Below are 17,990 nucleotides of genomic sequence, written 5' to 3'. Positions count from 1 at the left end.
AGTGGGAGAAATGTTGGGGGGGAAGGGGGTATATGGAGACGCGTCCTGTAGTGTAAGACTCACACTGATGTTGTCACTGGCGACGTGCAAGCAACACGACTCAGCAAAAACTAGGTCGAGGTCGACATTCACTTGCGTAGATGGGGCCGACAGTGATGGTGTTGAGGTCGCAAAGTTGCGCGGCGAAGGAACAGTGATTGGAGTTGAGTTGCGGTCACGGCAGAATAAAGGCGGTAACAGCTCGAGTTCCAGTACCAGTACATGGAAGAGTACCTTACTAGTTGGTTACCACCTCTTTTGACTCAGTGAAGAATATTTGGGAATTATGCACGTTTTCTGACACAACAAAAAGTTTCTGGAAGCCTAAATGAGGAGGGAGGAAATAGAAGACTGATACTGTATTTGTACAAGATGGATCCCACCGCTGGTACGAGAGCCCCAGAGAGGATCCGAAAACATCACAAGCTAGAGTATGCCACAAGGGCAATACCATATAGTAGTTACACGCCAATATTCACTGAAAGAGACAAAAACAAGAGTGACAGAAAATAAGGAAAGATTTTCAGCAATTACATGCTGATCTCACCCTTCCAAGATGCATCCGACAATCCCAGGGTCTCAACCAAGTTCTGCCACCGCGGTCCACCTCGCTCCTTCGCCCGTAAATACTGTAGTTGTTTTTGTCTCTTGTGGACAAGTAGTCTGAGGTTGCGCTTGTTATGCTTATCGTTTTTGGCAGTCTGCATGTGTCGAGAGAGGTTCATGATCTTGGCCGTAAGCACGGCAACCTGCACCTCCGGAGAGCCAGTATCCCGTCCGACTCGAGGGGTCTTTTCCGGATAGACAGCGTTGGGAACTTGCGCGGCTGTCGGCTTCGGAGGGAGGACCTGGTCGGTGTTGTGTCGACCGAGCTTCTCGATACACTTCTGGGTAAGGAGGCGCATTCGGTCCTGGTTATTTCCGTTGCTGATGTTCACGATACGATTGATCGCCTCCTGGGCATTCCGATGTTCTTGCAGATGTCTTTCGGCCGCTTCCTTCTCGAGCTGGGGATCGGCAGTATTCCGATCGGGGTCTGCGAGGGGCGAAGTCAAGTTCTTCGAGTATTCCAGCGCATCCTGTAGTCCATCCCGAGTCACCAGATAGTTGAGCTTCGCTTCAGATTGCGACGCGCTTGGCGCGCCCGATTGCGTCGTCTTGAGCTCCTGGACAAATTCGGTCTGCTCGGTGTGCAAGGGGTCGCCTTGAACGACGCGTTCCTGAGCGAGCGCTTGTTGGCGAGACACATTAGCGGCTTTGCGCCGGCGAGACTGGGCCATCATATACGGGTCATGCTTTCTCCGCTCCCGGCTTTCAATCGAGCCCGCCCTCACGGATGTCTTGGAAGGGTTAATCAACAGGGCAGCAAGAGGGCTCTGGACGTTCGAGGAGCCTATCATTGCAAGTTAGACCAAAGACGGGATGGATACCAAGCCAGGGGGGGGAGCCATACCACTGAAGGCCTTGAGCGAAGAACAGGAGAGAAAGCGAGGAGGCATGTTGACGGAAGATGTGGAAGATCCTCGATGATAGCGGCGGACAATACAAGTAGGCCGTTCGTTCTATCTGGAGCTTGGATGAAGTTTCTCCGAAATCTCGAAGCCGCATTTGGCGCTAGTCCGCATCGGTACAGAAGCCACACGTGACACCGGGGCGGGTCGGAGGCTCCTGATCTCCCGATGCTGACCAACCCTAGCTAGCCCTAGAATTCACAAACGGCAAGCGAAATTTCGATCCATATCGTCGCCAGAAAGCGCAAAAGTTCACCTTCGCGTTCGTCCGACTCTCCCTCGTTCTCACCCACTGCGACAAGCGCCAGACGATTGATATCTTCAACCTCGATATCCTTTGCAAGATCAATCGCCCACCATGGCCCCCTCTCAGCTCCCCCCGTCTTTCAACCCTACGTCCCAGGACATTGAGATGCTGCTCGCAGCTCAGTGCCACCTGGGATCCAAGAACCTCCAGGTTCACATGGAGCCTTACCTCTGGAAGACTCGCCCCGATGGTGTCAACGTTCTGAACATTGGCAAGACCTGGTATGGACTTTCTGGCTCGGTGGAATAAATTTGGGCAGGATCTAACAGTCGCCGCTTCACAGGGAGAAGATCCTCCTCGCTGCCCGTATCATCGCCGCCATCGACAACCCCGCCGATGTCTGTGTGATCTCCGCTCGTCCCTACGGCCAGCGTGCGGTCCTGAAGTTCGCCTCGCACACCGGTGCCACTGCCATTGCTGGCCGTTTCACCCCCGGTAACTTCACCAACTACATCACCCGCTCCTTCAAGGAGCCCCGCCTCATCATCGTCACCGACCCCCGTACCGATGCCCAGGCTATCCGTGAGGCCAGCTACGTCAACATCCCCGTCATCGCTCTCTGCGACAGCGACTCCCCCACCGACTTCGTCGACGTTGCCATCCCCACCAACAACAAGGGTCGTCACTCCATCGGTCTGGTCTGGTGGCTCCTCGCCCGTGAGGTCCTCCGTCTCCGTGGCACTCTTGCCTCCCGTGAGGCTGAGTGGGACGTTGTCGTCGATCTCTACTTCTACCGTGACCCCGAGGCCGAGGAGACCAAGGAGATCGCTGACGAGACCAAGGTCGCCAACGCTGAGGAGGTTGGCCCCGCTGCCATCGAGTCTGGCTTCGCCGGTGACAACTGGGACACCCAGGGTGCTGGCGCTGGTGCTCCTGGCACTGCTTTCGCTGCTGCTACCGCTGCTACCGGTGCCGCCAGCTGGGAGGCCGAGGGCGCTGACTGGGCTGCCAGCTCTGCCGCTCCCGCTGCCGAGAGCTGGGCCGAGACCCAGCCCGCTGAGGGCAAGTGGTAAATCTTCAGATATGATCAGGGCGACCATTGAGAGGGGTCATGGTTCTTTTCTTTCAAAATGGCGATCAGGGAGTCACGGTCTCAGAAATCATCTCTTGATCCAGCATGGCGGATGCTGACAGTATCCGACCAAGAAAGAGAACGAAGAAGAAAATCCCTTGACATGTCTATCCTAGTTCTAATCAAAAAGAAAAAAGAAAAAACGCGAAAAAAGAGCAAAAGAAACGAAGCTTTTCACCGGGACTTCCGCAACTTCAAACCCCCCTTTTCTCTTTTCCCTACCTTTTTTCCTTGGTATGCCACAGTGAAGATCCTTTTGTTTACTTCAGTCCGTTTTTACGCGTTGTTCATGGTGCCATCAGGGGGAAATTGCATTGCCAAAAATCGACTGGCGCTTACGAGGGAAAGATATCCAGATGTTCATATAATCGATGAGCTTCTGGGGGAAAGCCCTGTGCTGTTGATTTCACAAGGTGGACTTAAGCGTTGCCTTGGTTTCTCCTTGTATGTTTATCATAGCCGTAATCGAAAGTGATGCTAGCTACCAGGTGCATGATCTTTTGTAGCCCCATATTGTAGTGATGTAGTTCCCTAGGATTTCGTCCAGGTACCGTTGTAGATAGTCCCTGGTATCCACTGGCCAGGTTATTGGGACATGGCCCACTGCTTGGTATTCACTTCAAGCAGGACAGTCTACCCTCGTAATAAACACGAATTTTTCAAGTCATGTAAGTAATGGCAAAACAACCATCCAATGACCAAATCCAATAACTATCATAAAACATTCACATAACATCTGATCATCTACCAGCCCTCAAAGAATGACACAACCACCCGCAGTCTGCCCTCCCGTTTCAGTAGTCATCATACCTGCAAGCCTCGCCAGGTCCTCGAAAGTCTCCACCAAAAGCTCCCCAGTGACAGCAGAACACTCTGCATACCGGTCACAGCGGAGCTCCTGTGCAATCCGATAAGACTACCATTGTAAATGTTAGTACCTGAAGTAAATGAGAAGAAAATGCCCCCTCTACAGGACCGTAAGGAAACAGCTTACTTCTTGCGGGTAAATGATCCCCTCGCCCTCTGTTCTAAGGTCCCTCTTCAGACCTACCAACATGACAGGGATGCGTTCACCTTGGCCACGTTGGAAATATCTGATAATGTCATGTCGCCACTAGCAACACAAATCTTTTAATAAAGGCCCTGATCGCTGAGAAAGGCAAGACGTACAGCTTTGAGCCCCGCTAGAGTCTCCCGATTCGAGATATCAAATGCCAGGAGTACAACATCTGGTTTCAGTGTCGTCCAGTGTTGGTTGGGACTTGCTACGTCGTAGGCTTCCAAAGTAAATACTTTCTTGGTGAAGCGAATGTCAAACAAGAATGGTTGATCAGTATCGCGTAGCAATTCTGCCCCGCTTGCGCCGGGTGGTGTTTGGCCTGTGAGCCTGCGATGGGTGTTCCTTAGAGATCTGTAGTCCCAAAGTTAGCCGAGTGAAGATGCCAGTTTGAGATAGAAATGAAGACAAGTCTGCAATAGCAACGCGATAGAAACGCAGCCCGTAAGCTCATCCTGCGCAAGGTTACGTTGTATGTACTCACGAGAGGAATGTCGTTTTACCACATCCAGGGTCTCCTAATAGTAAGACTGTGACAGTCTGCTTGTCATCTTGACCCTCCACATTACTTGCCATTGGCTTTTCTTAATACTGTATGGAATAATTTGATTGTCGGAGGCCAATTGTAAAACATTGTCTTGTGGTCAGGAATATGCCAGGATTCTGATGATATTCAAGGTCCTGATAAGATAAGAACGTAAGCAGATCAACCATAGTATTCAGTCGCACTACTACTTTCGAAGCAGAGCCTGCACTAGTATATACAAAAAAGAGCCCAAGAAAAAGTGTCATACATGTGATTTTTCTGGCTGAAGACAAATTCGAATGAAAATCCCAGATATACACGTCGATTACATCGAACAATCCGGATCGAAGAAACCCCGTATATGCAAATCGAGTCTGTAATATTACAATACACATATATGACTAGTGTATATTGTCCATATAGTAATCTTCCCGGCAGAAACATTTTTCCCCCGATTCGACGCTCTACAAACCCCATCCACAGCCTCAGAGGGGATGCCGAGATTGCAAGGGAGATTTTGCCTATTTCCAAGTCGTCTTGCAGAGCAGACCCTACCCAAGCGAAGCTTCCAGACCTCCCTATCCTCCCGCGCCAAAGTCACAAGTTCCTTAACAACCCAAATCATGTCTGGCGCGGCCGAACACCCGCCGCCTCTACAGGCCCAACCGGACTACTCGACCTGGAGTACGTCGCATTTGATATCTCGCATCACCGAGTTAGAACGCCAGCTGAATTCGCGCACCGCGGAATACACGCCCGCCCTTCCACAAGCCGCGAGGGATGCCGCGCCCGCGAATCTTCCCTCCGTTGCCCCTCCTGCGGACACGCCTGCAGCCGCTGCCCAGAGCGTCGCATCCGACAAAAACGCCTCACAGCAGAACCCACTCCCGGAGGAGGATGACATCACACACGCGAAAGCGCCGAGCCGTCCCCCGAAGCAGGCAAGGATGATCGATCCGTCGAAGTACAACACCCGCTACATAGCGCTCAAATTCGCCTACCTGGGGCAACGGTACAACGGGCTCGAGCACACGAATGGGAATATCACGCCGCTGCCGACTATTGAGGAGATGGTGTGGAAGGCTTTGCGGCGGACGCGTCTGATCTTCCCGACGAATGATTCCGGCGATTATGAGGACAGTAATGAGCCGAGGGCGTTGAAGCCCTACTCTATCAACTGGGAGGGGTGTCAGTATTCCAAGGCTGGGCGGACGGACCGCGGTGTGAGTGCTTTTGGGCAGGTCATTGGGATTAGGGTGCGGAGCGCGCGGCCGAAGGTTAATAAGCCGGCTGAGGCGGACGAGAATGGGGATACTACGATGGAAACGGCGGTTGAGGATAAGTGGGATGATATTGCGGATGAGCTGCCGTATATAACTATGCTTAACAAGGCTCTTCCGGAGGATATCCGGGTTCTTGCGTGGTGTCCGCACCCGCCAGAGGACTTCGACGCCCGTTTCTCGTGCCGCGAGCGCCGCTACAGGTACTTTTTTACCCAGCCGGCGTTTTCTCCGACGCCGGGACCTCTCGGGTTCATCTCGCCCAATAAAGCGCAGAAATCCTCTCTGAAGTACCGAGAAGGGTGGCTGGATATTGAAGCAATGCGCGAAGCTGCCAAGAGATTTGAAGGCGTGCATGATTTCCGAAACTTCTGCAAATTGGATACCAGCAAGCAAATCGAGAACTTCACGCGAATCATCCACCATTCCGATATTGAATTGCTGGACCCCAAGACTAGCCCACTGGGCTACGTTGGTCGGCCAGGCTTTCGAGCCGTGGAACATCCTGCATTGGATACGAGTGACAGATCATCGGAGATAGCATCGCCCGACTCCTCTCAGGTGTATGTGTTCAATTTGCACGGCTCGGCCTTTTTGTGGCACCAGGTCCGACACATGGTTAGCATCTTGTTCCTGGTCGGCCAGGGCCTCGAATCACCATCTATTGTGTCCGATCTGTTGGACGTCACCAACAACCCGCGCAAGCCCAACTATGAGATGGCTAGCGATGCCCCGTTGGTCTTGTGGGATTGCATTTTCCCCGATCAAAAAGGCGACAGTCGGCAAGATTCGCTGGAATGGGTCTACGCCGGTGATCAGAGACAGAGCAAATCCCAGCTCGGAAAGGGAAGCAGCAAGTTCGGTGCTGGAGGTGTCGTGGACGACCTCTGGTCTGTCTGGAGACAACGAAAGATCGACGAGGTCTTGGCAGGTGCCTTGTTGGACTTATCTATCAACCAGGGTGACCAAACCATCGTCCACAGCGAAGTCGAGAATGCCGTTGCGGAGATGCAGAAGAGAGGACAGAAGCACTTCCACGGCGGCCATATCGTTCGTACCGGCGGGCAATATGTTCCCGTCTTGCAAAAGCGGAAGTCGGAAACCGTTGAGGCTCAGAATGCGCGGTGGTTGGCGTCGAAGCAGCGGAAGACAGCCGCTCAGGGTGAAGACTCGGGTCGGTTGGATATGTGAATAGGCAACAAGACTGTATATACCTCATAGAATCAATAGATATGTATTTGAATGAGCTGTCTTATGATTTCGAATCATATAGGCACCGCCGCGAACCTCTCCAAACTTCTTCTAATATCGCCCGATTCGGTAACAGTTTCTAGGCCGGTCAGCGACACCTCCTTATAAAACGCCGGGGGCAGTACTCACAGGGAAAACAACCACAACGTCAGGTTCCCCTTCCACAATCAATGCGAGGTAGAATCGCACTTCAAATCCCTTGAAAGCTTCATGTATAACAATGTCTTGTATCTGAGTAGTAGGGATGAATCTCGTCGAGGCTTTCGATAAATAAGTCGACGAGGAGGTAGACGTCTGTATACCAAGACCACGTATGACGAGGAGTGATTCTTCTGCAGAGCACCAATTGAAATAAGCATCTTCTCCGCAGCGTAGTCAAGATCTTAAGGGCTCAAGTACCTGTATATCCCTTCCTAAAAACCCCATATATCATAACCGTGCTAGCAACCGCGATGAATCCATAGCTATACGCATCCGCAATGCGACAAGCGAGCGCACCCCCAGGAGTCGCCCAGATTGTACTCCACGGCAAAAACGGCCCATCTCCTTGGAAGAAGGAGTGGCGTAATTTCGCAATATCAATGATGTGGACGAAGAGGAAAACTAGCGCGCGCAGGAGAAACTGGAACAAGGAGAGGATCCTGGCCGGTGTGCTTGTTCGTCGAGAGGCATTGGATACCGTGAACGATACGGTCGTCGGAGACGGACGCCGCGATAGGAGGCGAACGGGCATTTGCGGAGACTGGGAGCCTTCGCGGAATCCTAAGTCATAGACATGAAATCATGGACCCTGAGAGTAACTGATTGAAACTGACGATAATGGCAATGGATCAGAAAATCAACAGGGTAGAGTCGGCATTCATTGCGCCAGTCGCGATATGGAATGCGACTGTCAGCTCCCGAAGCTCACCCCGGTAGACCACGTGACCGGGATGGTAGTATTTCTCCGCGGTCTGGTCCCTCAATGTGAGCTCGCAGGGCCGCAGTGCATATCACGTGTGTTGGGCTGCATCTGCTCTGTAAACATCTGTCCTACCTATCTGTCGATTGCCCATCCTACACTGAAATGCTCTCTCCTTGTCGTATGAGAATTCTGAGGATCGAGTTCTTGCAGTATCTCTGCTATCCAATTTTGAACGGAAGATCAATGCAGACGGGAACATACTCCGACGCAGATGGCCTCTACCAAATGGACGGGCATACGATGGCTCTGGCGGGAGAAAGACACACTGACGCAGATATCACTGGGTTTGGGGAAGAAACGCCTCGAGAGTAGTGTATGTTGACTTACATCACCAGGAATTATACTAGGAACAAAGAATCGCAATAATCCGCCGTTCTATAAGATCCTCATCCATTCTGATAACGAGTGGTTTTGCTTGTTCAGACACTTACGGCCTAATTACTCCACTAATAGAGGGCACTACCAAATGATTGCGGGTGCCAGTTCAAGGAATCAGATGCTATTGGGATAAAGCAAGATTTAATCTGCCAAGTGTGTCAAGTCGTCAACTCAAGCTTACCACTGCAATATGGTGACACCAGTCCGTTAAGTATTCTTGCCTCGTGGGCAATCACTCCTTTCTCAAATACCTTTTTTCATGCTGATGTCAGATGCCAAACGCACAGGATAATCTGGACGCGGCTTAGGTTATATTGGAATGCCATGTCGTTGATCTTCTTGGCTGTGCCAGACCTTCGTCTCCCATTTATGATAAACTGAGCTCAAATCACAATGGACCCTTGGGATTGATGGGGAGGTCTCTTGGTTCATCCAAGTTCCTCTCTCTTTATACCTGCTTGTTCCTATCCTTTGTTATCTTTTGGAATTGGTTTCTATCTCGCATGTACCTACGGGCAAATGGAGACCATGCTCTTCTTGTAGTACGGGAGCTAGCACTTTCGTAACTGAAAGAGCGCCTACTATCCTTGTGCAAATTGAAGAATTATGGTTATTGATACAAAATGGGCCGTTTGCCAGTTTGTTAATGATACATTCATCCGCCTTGTCAGCATCCATGGCCGTTTCCCGCGGGGTACTGCCAACTGCTGACCTAACCGGAACCAGCAATTGGGGACCTGAGGCGACAACGGCAGAACCCCGAGGCACCGGCCGGCTCCACTGGCGGAGAGGCATTTTTTTTTTTACTTTCGGACTCACACGATCTTTTTACTTCCAATCCTTCATTTCAATGTCTGTCTTGTCCAAGTGTTCCTATCTGGGTTTTGACTTACCGCCATGAGGTAGTTGCTCGTCCGTCCGTCCTAGTTATCTGATTCTTTTTAATACCCTTTTCATTCAAGAGGAAATCTTGCTACCCCAATACTAATCTCACCGACCATACCGCCCCTCCAGACCTCCCGCATCGGATTTGCAAACCAATACTTCCTTGCCGCTTCCGAAACATCCATCTACTCCACTGTGCCTATATCCTCCAGGCCTATCAAACAATACCACAAACGATTCCCAAGCCACCATGGTCCGAAATATTGTTGTCATTGGGGGTAATTCCCACCCGCAACTGACGGAGACGATATGCAGTGTTCTCGGCGTCCCTCCTGCCGACGTATTACTGTCGAAATTCTCCGTGGGCGAAACCAGGGTGGAGATCCAAGAATCCGTTCGCGAGAAGGATGTTTATATCATCCAGTCTGGTGGTGGCAAGGTGAATGATCACCTCTTGGAGCTTCTCATCGCGATTTCTGCGTGTAAAACCGCGTCGGCGAAGAGAGTCACCGCCGTGCTCCCGTTGTTTCCATACTCGCGCCAGAGCGATATCCCGTATAACAAGGCCGGGGCTCCTCTGGTTAAGAACTCGGCTGGAAACAAGTCCGCCAACGGCTATACCTTCGAAAGTACCCCGCCTACCCCACACCCTGGTCACGCCGACAGCACCGGCCTTATGAATGGTGTCGAGAATCTTCAAAAGAGTCTCGCAAAGGCTCAAATTGATGACCAGGCCAACGGTAGCCCTGTCAAGGGCCGTCCCGTGAATGGTCTCTCTCGCAGCAACACCCTTGATTCGGCCAAGTCGACAAGCACTGTTGGAAATGGGGTTCTTAATGACGAGAACGCAAACAAGATCAATACTTTCCAGCCTCGTCCTGGCTACAAACAGTGGGTAGCGCAGGCGGGCACTTTGGTCGCGGATCTGCTTACCTGTGCCGGCGCGGATCACATCATCACCATGGACCTGCACGATGCCCAATACCAAGGATTCTTCGATATTCCCGTGGATAACTTATATGGGAGACCTCTGCTCAAGTCTTACATTCAGCGGAATATCCCTAACTACAAACAATCAGTCATTGTCAGCCCCGACGCTGGCGGAGCTAAACGTGCTACCGCCATTGCGGATTCTATGGGCATCGAGTTTGCTCTGATCCACAAGGTGTGTTTTCCCAAAACCATCCGATGATCTTTTTGTCTAATCTTCTGTAGGAACGACGGCCCACGCGCATTACGGACCGCCAAAACGCGACCATGATGCTGGTCGGAGATGTCAAGGGCCGGACGGCGATCCTTATTGACGATTTGGCTGATACGTCGAACACCATCACTCGCGCTGCTAAGCTGTTGAAGAAGGAGGGCGCCGCCCAGGTTCTTGCCTTGGTGACGCACGGCATCCTCAGCGGTGATGCCATTGACCGCATCAACGCCAGCGCCCTCGACAAGGTCATCGTGACCAACAGCGTGGACCAAGCGGACCACTTACAACGGTGCCCCAAGCTGGAAGTTCTGGAAGTTGGACACGTTTTCGCTGAGGTAAGAAAGCCAGTCCATTTCTAAATCAGCCCAGTACTAATCTTTGTAGGCCATTCGTCGCGTCCACCACGGAGAGAGTATCAGCGTGCTCTTCCAGTATGACTAATTGATGTTTTTTTTTTCATCTTTTTGTTCGTTTGGCCGTACTATCCTCAGATATAGTGGATGGTATATGAAAAGAATTTTGCAAGAAAAGTGATGAACCGGATAGTTTTCTTTCCGTGTCCTTTTTATTTTGACTTAAAAACCTCTACAACACGTGGCTACCCGCCACTGCCTTCCTATACTTCCTTGATCTATAACAATTCCCAACTTAACCGTTGCATATCTTTGACGCCTTTGCGTGAATTTACCCCATTTCCTCCAAAGCAAAAGGATAGATTATTGCAGCACCAACAAGAATACAAGATGTCTACAATTTTGTTATGCATGTTTCCCTGTTGACATTAGTTTATTATGAGTCTTCCTTTTGTCAGCAACTGCTTCACTCCCTCTTCTTTTGCTTTTGGTTTTATCTTAAGTGAATCAGCTGTACTAGGGTTAATTTACGGCGTTTTGATTTCCGTGAAAAGCTGGGAAGTGATCACAGGCATACCATACCTGGTATCGTGGTGTGTTTCTGGGTCATCATTTGACTTTTCCCTAATTGTCTCTTGATACAAAAGGAGAGAGGAAATGAAGAGGGGATGAAAACTCGACACAAAAGTGCAGGTGGAACATTCTATGTTCCAAGAGGAAATGGCTACTTCAATTTTCACTCGGCGTCAATACCCTATTGTTGGCTTGCCTCAAAATACAACCAGACAGTCAAAACGTGGGAGCAGAAAGCCACACGGGAATTGGGCAACCTGACTACCCTACCTCATGGAAGGCCAGCAGAGCCTTTCTAGGTTGAATACCCATGTACATCTACCAATGAAGTGAAATCACAGATACCTCGATACTCACGCTGCTTATCTATACTAAAATATATCACAAGAACAGTAAAGACCCCAAACGCCCAAAGCAAGCGTAGATGTAAAAAATGACAAACCTGGCTGGCGTGGGTATGCGGGCGGGGGCAGGGGGGTGGTTTGACGCAAGATATGAAGATCAGATATTTTGCAATCAGCAGTACAGTACAGTACACGAGGAGTCCATCCCAGAAGAACCAGATATTTGGCAGAAACAAGTAAAAAGTGTGTAGAACGCGCTCAGAAGACAGAGATGAAATTCCCAATCCTCTCTTTCTGGTTCTGGGCAATACACTCCGAGATCCAGGTGACGTTCCGGATTTCCTGCTCCTTTAACCTCATCCACGCGTACACCACGGCGGGTGTGAACTGGCGCGTGAAGATAACCTTGGACATCTCCATCTCCTTCTGGTAGAACATGTCTTCGAGACTCTTGCCGTCCGATCCCCCAAGACCACCACCACCCTGCGTCAGGCCCACAGCGTCGAAGAAGGCCTTGTAGTCTGCGGAAATGCTCACGGCCAGCGTGACAGCCTCCAAGTCATCGGCGCGGGACAGCATCAGCGAGCCCTCGGGGTACAGTTTGCCGAACTCCGGGTAGAGCTTTCTACGCTCCTGCTTGGAGAGCTCCGTGCCGAAGGAGTTTAACGTGATGTTGATCGCGCGGCGATCGGCCTCGAATTGCAGGAATTCCGACATCACCTCCTGCGTCGGGGTGCCCTTGAAGTCGGAGTCCGTGTTGACGAACTCGTAGAAGCTCTCCAGGTAGTTCTTGTAGAGGGTGTTGCGGATGATCTCGATGTTCAGCTCGTCCAGGTCCTGGTGGCTCAGGCTACCTTTGAAGAAGCCGGCCAGGGGTGTCTCGATCAACACGGAGTTGTACAGTTCCTCGATGTTGGTGGCAACGCACAGCACTGGCAGCGTCTCGAACCAGCCCAGGGGGTGGCAGCGCTCCAGGAGCTCTCGGGTGTCTCGTTCGTGGAGGGTGCCAGTGATGAGCAGGGCGATGTTGTCGATCATGTAGCCATAGGTCAGGTACTCAAGGAATTTCGCAGTCGACCCTGTGGCCTGGGCAAGGACATAGCGGAACTCGGCGACTAGCTTATCGGCCATCTTGCCGGCTAGTGAGGACGTCGAGGGATTGGGAGGAAGCGAGGCCAGGAAGTCGCCATACGCGGGGGCAAGTTGGAGCTTCACATCTGCAACGTAGAACAAGCGTTAGATCAACTAAGCATCTAGGAGGGTAAGAGACAGCGCACCATCTATCGTTTCGCATTGGGTCAAGTTGTTGTAATGCTGGCCGGTGAGGAGGCTGTTCCGATATCCTCGGACAATGCCCTCGATGTAGCTAATCCAGTCAGTTTAGGTCCTGTACAGATGCATCAACCGACCTACCCGCCGTTCACGTTGAAAAGTAGACCCTCCATGGTGGTGAACAAGATGATTAGGACTGCAGAGCAACTCCGCGACGCCAGATGAAGCTGGCCAGTCCACCAAGACCGCATTGGCATCCACTGCTGGTTATGTAATCCGGTCGCACCGCCCCACAGACACCAGCCACATGTGTGGCTTGACGCATTTCGCTTTTTTCACGTTTGGTTTTAACTTTGGTTTTCATGGGAAAAAAAAAAATTCCCGCCAGCGAGAACATCGAATTTCTTCCTCCAGCTCGTTCTTGGTGGTATTCTCCACGGTCGCCAACTCCCCTCGGTCTTCTTTCTTCTACTCCCTCCTATTTTTACCTTCGATCTAGCTGTTACTTCGATATTTTATTGAACAGCTGGGATTGAAGCCGCCCACCATGACGCTCTTCATCCTCTCCGAAACCAGCGCGGGTTATGCCCTGCTCAAGGCCAAGGACAAGAAGCTCCTCAAGAGGGAGGATTTGGCTACTGAGGCTGCCACTGCTGAGGGTGTCTCGAGCTTGTGAGTTGCAATCTTCTGTTCGAATTATGGAGGCGCGAGTTCGTTTTGCAAATTTCTGCACTAAGGGGAAAATTTTTTGTGCGCTACAAGTCTTCTAACACACGGTACAGGTTGAAGCTCAAGAGCTTCCAGAAGTTCGACAGCGCCGCTACTGCCCTGGAGGAAGTCGCCTCCCTCGTTGAAGGCAAGGTCTCTCCTCGCCTGGCCAGTCTCCTCGATGAGATCAAGGACGAGAAGAAGGCCTCCTTGGCTGTTGCCGACCCCAAGCTTGGTAAGTGCCCATATGCCTTAAAACAGCATTAGTTGGTCCGTATGCTAACGCTCCGTATGATAGGTGTCGCTATCAGCAAGGTTCCCGGACTTTCTCTTCAATTAATTGCCGATTCCAGCACTGCCGATGTCTACCGTGCTATTCGTGAACATCTGCCCACGTTAATTCCCGGCCTGCTCCCCCAGGATATGTCGACTATGTCGCTGGGTCTGTCTCACTCCCTTGCCAGACACAAGCTCAAGTTCTCGCCTGATAAAATCGATACCATGATTGTACAAGCCATTGGGCTTCTGGATGATTTGGACAAGGAGTTGAACAACTATGCCATGCGTGTGAAGGAGTGGTACGGCTGGCACTTCCCCGAATTGGCCAAGATCCTCAACGACAACCTCGCGTATGCCAAGCTCGTCCTGAAGATGGGCATGCGATCTAACTGGGAGTCGTCCGATCTCGCCGAGATCCTTCCCGAGGAAATTGAGGGCGCCGTCAAGACCGCCGCTGACCGCTCCATGGGTACCGAGATCAGCGAGCAAGATCTCGAGAACATCCAGGCGCTGGCGGAGCAGGTTGTTGGTTTCACGGAGTACCGTCAGCAGCTCAGCGGCTACCTGACCTCCCGTATGAATGCGATTGCCCCCAACTTGACTGCCCTGGTGGGTGAACTGGTCGGCGCCCGTCTGATCGCCCACGCCGGTAGCTTGACCAACCTGTCCAAGAGCCCCGCCAGTACCATCCAGATCCTTGGTGCTGAGAAGGCCCTGTTCCGCGCCCTGAAGACCAAGCACGACACTCCCAAGTACGGTCTCATCTACCATGCTTCCCTCATCGGCCAGGCCAGTGGCCGCAACAAGGGCAAGATGGCTCGTGTGCTTGCCGCCAAGGCCTCTCTCGGTATCCGTGTGGATTCCCTCGCCGAGTGGGAGGATGACGTTACGGAAGAAGAGAAGGCTGCGCTTGGTACCGAGGCGCGCTACAACCTCGAGCGGAAACTCGCCGCTATGGAAGGCAAGGCGCTCAAGCCCCGCGGTGTCGCCATCGCCCCCAACGGCGCGGCTACCCAGCCCAAGAAGTTCGAGATCAACGAGGCCCGGAAATACAACGCCGACGCTGATGCTCTCACCGGCGATGAGCCCCCTGCCGCTAAGAAGGACAAGAAGCTTGTGCAGGAGGTGGACGACGAGGAGATGGCCGATGCTGACTCGGACGAGTCTTCGGACGAATCGGATGATGAACCCAGCAAGAAATCCAAGAAGGGCAAGTCCGATCTGGAGAAGATGGCCGAGAAGGCCGGCCTGAGCGTCAAGCGGTACCAGCGCAAGCTGGAGCGCGGCGAGATCGAATTCGGCGCGGACGGCACGCCCAGCTCGATCAGCAAGAAGGACCTGAAGAAGGCCAAGAAGGAATCGAAGAAGTCCTCCAAGACCGACGAGAAGAAGCGCAAGCGCAGTGACGACGGGGAGGGGGTCGACAAGTCGGAGAAGAAGAAGAAGAAGAAGGGGAAGGACTAAATGTGGAAGACGCACGAAAAAGGTAAAAAGTTATACTGATCTGATCTGACGGATGGTTTCAAGTTCTGTATGATATCACAGATTTTGTGGGTTGAATTTTCTTGTCATTTCTTTTGAGCTCTATCAATGTTTGGGCGGCATTTCACAGGTGGACTCGATAGGTCCGTCCTCGGCGCAGAGGTGCTCGGTTTAGGCAGTTAGGAATAATGTCGAATATTTCAAATATTTGTTCAGTAGAGTAGTTACAAGTCGACAGCCCACTCTACCTAGGTTTTCTACCTTGGATACATCTTACCTGCAGGCTTCCGCCGGTACAACCCACTTATACAACGGCCTGCACTTATACAAATGACCTTGCAAGCCACTTACTCTACCCATTCACTGTCCCAACTGTAGAATCGAGTCAAGCAATCGCCAACATCAGCTGACTTGAGGTCTTTGTCCAACATACCCAACTGTTGCCTTGACTCTTCATGCTTTGCAACCCTTCATTACCTTCTTCATAGTCATCAGAGTCATAATATCACCACCACCATTCTAAACATTCCCACAAACCAACAATGCCCCTCACCCCCAACACCCTCTACATAGCCCTCTACCTCCGCACCGACCCCCCCACCCCAAACAACTACCACTGGGCCCTCTACCTCCACAATCCCAACCCCAACCCCACCAGCAAAATCCAAGGCAGCACAAAATACCATATCGTCAATTCAGGCCCCAGCTCAGCCTGGGTGGCGTCCCACGGGCCCGAGTCCGGAATCCTCAAGACCTTCCTCCTCGCAGGCCTGACTCGCATCGGAGAGGTCCCTGACAATCCTGCAGTGTTAGCGAAGACAGACGAGGTGATTAAATCTTTCGACGGGCAGCTGAATGAGTTGGACGTGACGTGTCGGACGTGGTTGGTGAGGGTGTTGGATGTATTGCAGCGCGAGGTGGGCGTTCCGCGGTATAGGGATGGGAAGGACGCCGGGGATTTGGAGAGGGAGGTGTTGGGGTTTGGGAATGAAGTTGCTGGTGAGGCCATTAGGAATGTGCAGCCGAGGCCGGTGGTGGAGTCGTTGGTTTGTATCTAGTCTTGGACTGTGTACTGTGTAGTTAGTAGAGGAGTCTTGTCTTGTTGTATGGGCTTGATCTCCGATGTGTAGTGGAGTGGAGTGGAATGGATTCTTTGGTTTATGTTCCTAACTAATTGATTGGCTTTATCCTATCGCAATATGTCTCCTCCATCAACTTGGCTTTCAAGAACAACAATAATAGAATGATTCAGAAAGCAACATCTTCATCTCGACCTATATATCCCACACTATATAAAATCCAACCCCCACATGCCCACCACTAAGCAGTGCACACCGCCCACCAAATTCTGCCGGCAAAAAGCTCCCTCCAATTCCAATTTCTCCTCACCCTCCGCCATAATTTTCCCAGAACCACCAGACCACCATACATATATCGTCGCATACAACACATCAGACACAATGAGGGCAAGTCAATCCCAAATCACACATTACACATTTCAAACGCACCCACTAATACAAGGATTTAGGTAATCGACCCCCAATCAGCAGCCCTCACCAACATCGAAGTTCTCGCCTACCTAACAGCGAACCCACCCCGACGACCACCCAACCCGCCCCCGAACTCGAGACACTGGGTTCCGAGTCCGGATTTGAGGGATCATAACACTGTTGTTAAAGAGGTGTGTATCTATATATACCCTTCATCTAGACGCAACTTTCCATAAAACCCCCCCGCGCGGACAACCACCAACGAACAGCCCCCCGCAATGACTCAAAACGATAACCAAAAAGAAAACCAACTAACTGCAACAACAGATCCACAACTACATTTCCCGCCTCTCCCCGCACATTCTCACCTACCCCCAATATGTCCCGGACCAACTCAAGGACCAGCCCCCGGCAGCCCAACAGCAGTCGCAGTCGCAAATAGACACCAACGGCGGCGACAGCGCGCCGACGATGCCTCTCGCCCCGGCGCAAGCCAACGCCCCAACGCCTATGGATAACGCGCTGCGAGAACTCGTCGTGCGATTACAGCCGTTTGGGCTGACGAAGGGTGAGGTGCTTATGATTGTTAATTTGGGGGTCGGGGTCGTTGGGTCTGCTGAGCAGGAGGTGGAGGGAGAGGAGGGGGAGGTAGAAGGGGAGGGAGGGGTAGAGGTAGAGGGAGAGGGAGAGGGGGTAGTAGAGAATGGGGAGGTGAATGGTGATGTTGATGGGATGGAGGTTGATGGGGAGGGGGAAGGAGAGGGAGCTGCTGCCGCTGTTGAAGGAGAGGAAGGAGAAGGCGGAGAGCAGGGTGAGGGAGAGTTGGCGGAAGAGGACTACGGCGCTCTGGCGCTTTTGGATACGGTCATTGAAGAGCGGGAGGAACGGTTGAGTAATGAGGATGTTACGAGTATATTGAGGATTATTCGGGAGTTGTTGGGCCCGGAGGCAAATGTATGATGGCTGGTTGGGAAAAGGTCGGCGTTTGTTTTATATTCTATTTGTGTCTGGATAG

The 17,990-nt window shown here is 51.8% G+C and overlaps 10 protein-coding genes across 10 annotated transcripts; 5 read left to right on the top strand and 5 right to left on the bottom strand.

The window, feature by feature from the left end:
* Positions 1 to 378: 378 nt before the first annotated feature.
* Positions 379 to 1,583, bottom strand: BDW47DRAFT_104862 (mitochondrial 37S ribosomal protein uS15m). The gene is made up of 2 exons (XM_024812429.1): positions 1,493 to 1,583; positions 379 to 1,432 (listed from the first exon to the last, which is right to left on the bottom strand). Exons 1-2 carry the CDS (start codon positions 1,536 to 1,538, stop codon positions 570 to 572), a joined length of 909 nt encoding a protein of 302 aa, XP_024672462.1. The 5' UTR covers positions 1,539 to 1,583; the 3' UTR covers positions 379 to 569.
* Positions 1,584 to 1,796: 213 nt separating this feature from the next.
* rps0 (40S ribosomal protein uS2) lies at positions 1,797 to 3,504 on the top strand. Its single transcript, XM_024812428.1, has 2 exons — positions 1,797 to 2,078; positions 2,141 to 3,504. Exons 1-2 carry the CDS (start codon positions 1,909 to 1,911, stop codon positions 2,868 to 2,870), a joined length of 900 nt encoding a protein of 299 aa, XP_024672461.1. The 5' UTR covers positions 1,797 to 1,908; the 3' UTR covers positions 2,871 to 3,504.
* A 162-nt stretch (positions 3,505 to 3,666) lies between these two features.
* On the bottom strand, positions 3,667 to 4,609 carry BDW47DRAFT_104860 (putative Rho-like small GTPase). Its single transcript, XM_024812427.1, has 4 exons — positions 4,471 to 4,609; positions 4,100 to 4,340; positions 3,924 to 4,043; positions 3,667 to 3,845 (listed from the first exon to the last, which is right to left on the bottom strand). Exons 1-4 carry the CDS (start codon positions 4,560 to 4,562, stop codon positions 3,684 to 3,686), a joined length of 615 nt encoding a protein of 204 aa, XP_024672460.1. The 5' UTR covers positions 4,563 to 4,609; the 3' UTR covers positions 3,667 to 3,683.
* Positions 4,610 to 5,043: 434 nt separating this feature from the next.
* Positions 5,044 to 7,013, top strand: BDW47DRAFT_22878 (pseudouridine synthase DEG1). Its single transcript, XM_024818510.1, has one exon. The coding sequence runs from the start codon at positions 5,136 to 5,138 to the stop codon at positions 6,981 to 6,983; it is 1,848 nt and encodes a 615-aa protein (XP_024672459.1). The 5' UTR covers positions 5,044 to 5,135; the 3' UTR covers positions 6,984 to 7,013.
* BDW47DRAFT_22877 (PIG-H family GPI synthesis protein) lies at positions 7,014 to 7,895 on the bottom strand. The gene is made up of 3 exons (XM_024818509.1): positions 7,443 to 7,895; positions 7,173 to 7,375; positions 7,014 to 7,122 (listed from the first exon to the last, which is right to left on the bottom strand). Exons 1-3 carry the CDS (start codon positions 7,774 to 7,776, stop codon positions 7,045 to 7,047), a joined length of 615 nt encoding a protein of 204 aa, XP_024672458.1. The 5' UTR covers positions 7,777 to 7,895; the 3' UTR covers positions 7,014 to 7,044.
* A 212-nt stretch (positions 7,896 to 8,107) lies between these two features.
* On the bottom strand, positions 8,108 to 9,229 carry BDW47DRAFT_104858 (uncharacterized protein). Its single transcript, XM_024812426.1, has 2 exons — positions 8,899 to 9,229; positions 8,108 to 8,849 (listed from the first exon to the last, which is right to left on the bottom strand). The coding sequence occupies exons 1-2, from the start codon at positions 9,178 to 9,180 to the stop codon at positions 8,814 to 8,816; spliced, it is 318 nt and encodes a 105-aa protein (XP_024672457.1). The 5' UTR covers positions 9,181 to 9,229; the 3' UTR covers positions 8,108 to 8,813.
* Positions 9,211 to 11,205, top strand: BDW47DRAFT_22857 (ribose phosphate diphosphokinase subunit PRS5). The gene is made up of 3 exons (XM_024818508.1): positions 9,211 to 10,435; positions 10,486 to 10,809; positions 10,859 to 11,205. The coding sequence occupies exons 1-3, from the start codon at positions 9,521 to 9,523 to the stop codon at positions 10,913 to 10,915; spliced, it is 1,296 nt and encodes a 431-aa protein (XP_024672456.1). The 5' UTR covers positions 9,211 to 9,520; the 3' UTR covers positions 10,916 to 11,205.
* Positions 11,206 to 11,734: 529 nt separating this feature from the next.
* On the bottom strand, positions 11,735 to 13,224 carry BDW47DRAFT_22849 (H(+)-transporting V0 sector ATPase subunit d). The gene is made up of 3 exons (XM_024818507.1): positions 13,158 to 13,224; positions 13,022 to 13,110; positions 11,735 to 12,961 (listed from the first exon to the last, which is right to left on the bottom strand). The coding sequence occupies exons 1-3, from the start codon at positions 13,187 to 13,189 to the stop codon at positions 12,003 to 12,005; spliced, it is 1,080 nt and encodes a 359-aa protein (XP_024672455.1). The 5' UTR covers positions 13,190 to 13,224; the 3' UTR covers positions 11,735 to 12,002.
* Positions 13,225 to 13,406: 182 nt separating this feature from the next.
* On the top strand, positions 13,407 to 15,679 carry nop58 (RNA-processing protein NOP58). The gene is made up of 3 exons (XM_024812425.1): positions 13,407 to 13,688; positions 13,799 to 13,959; positions 14,023 to 15,679. Exons 1-3 carry the CDS (start codon positions 13,564 to 13,566, stop codon positions 15,465 to 15,467), a joined length of 1,731 nt encoding a protein of 576 aa, XP_024672454.1. The 5' UTR covers positions 13,407 to 13,563; the 3' UTR covers positions 15,468 to 15,679.
* A 348-nt stretch (positions 15,680 to 16,027) lies between these two features.
* Positions 16,028 to 17,935, top strand: BDW47DRAFT_125287 (uncharacterized protein; the record flags this gene model as incomplete). The annotated part of the gene is made up of 3 exons (XM_024816360.1): positions 16,028 to 16,531; positions 17,014 to 17,166; positions 17,303 to 17,935. The coding sequence occupies 3 exons, from the start codon at positions 16,028 to 16,030 to the stop codon at positions 17,933 to 17,935; spliced, it is 1,290 nt and encodes a 429-aa protein (XP_024672453.1).
* Positions 17,936 to 17,990: the final 55 nt, after the last annotated feature.

Source organism: Aspergillus candidus (assembly GCF_002847045.1).
Source record: "Aspergillus candidus strain CBS 102.13 unplaced genomic scaffold BDW47scaffold_19, whole genome shotgun sequence".
Lineage (NCBI taxonomy): Eukaryota > Fungi > Ascomycota > Eurotiomycetes > Eurotiales > Aspergillaceae > Aspergillus > Aspergillus candidus.
The sequence above is the reverse complement of the archived record's forward strand: the minus strand, read 5'-3'. Positions and strand labels throughout refer to the sequence as shown.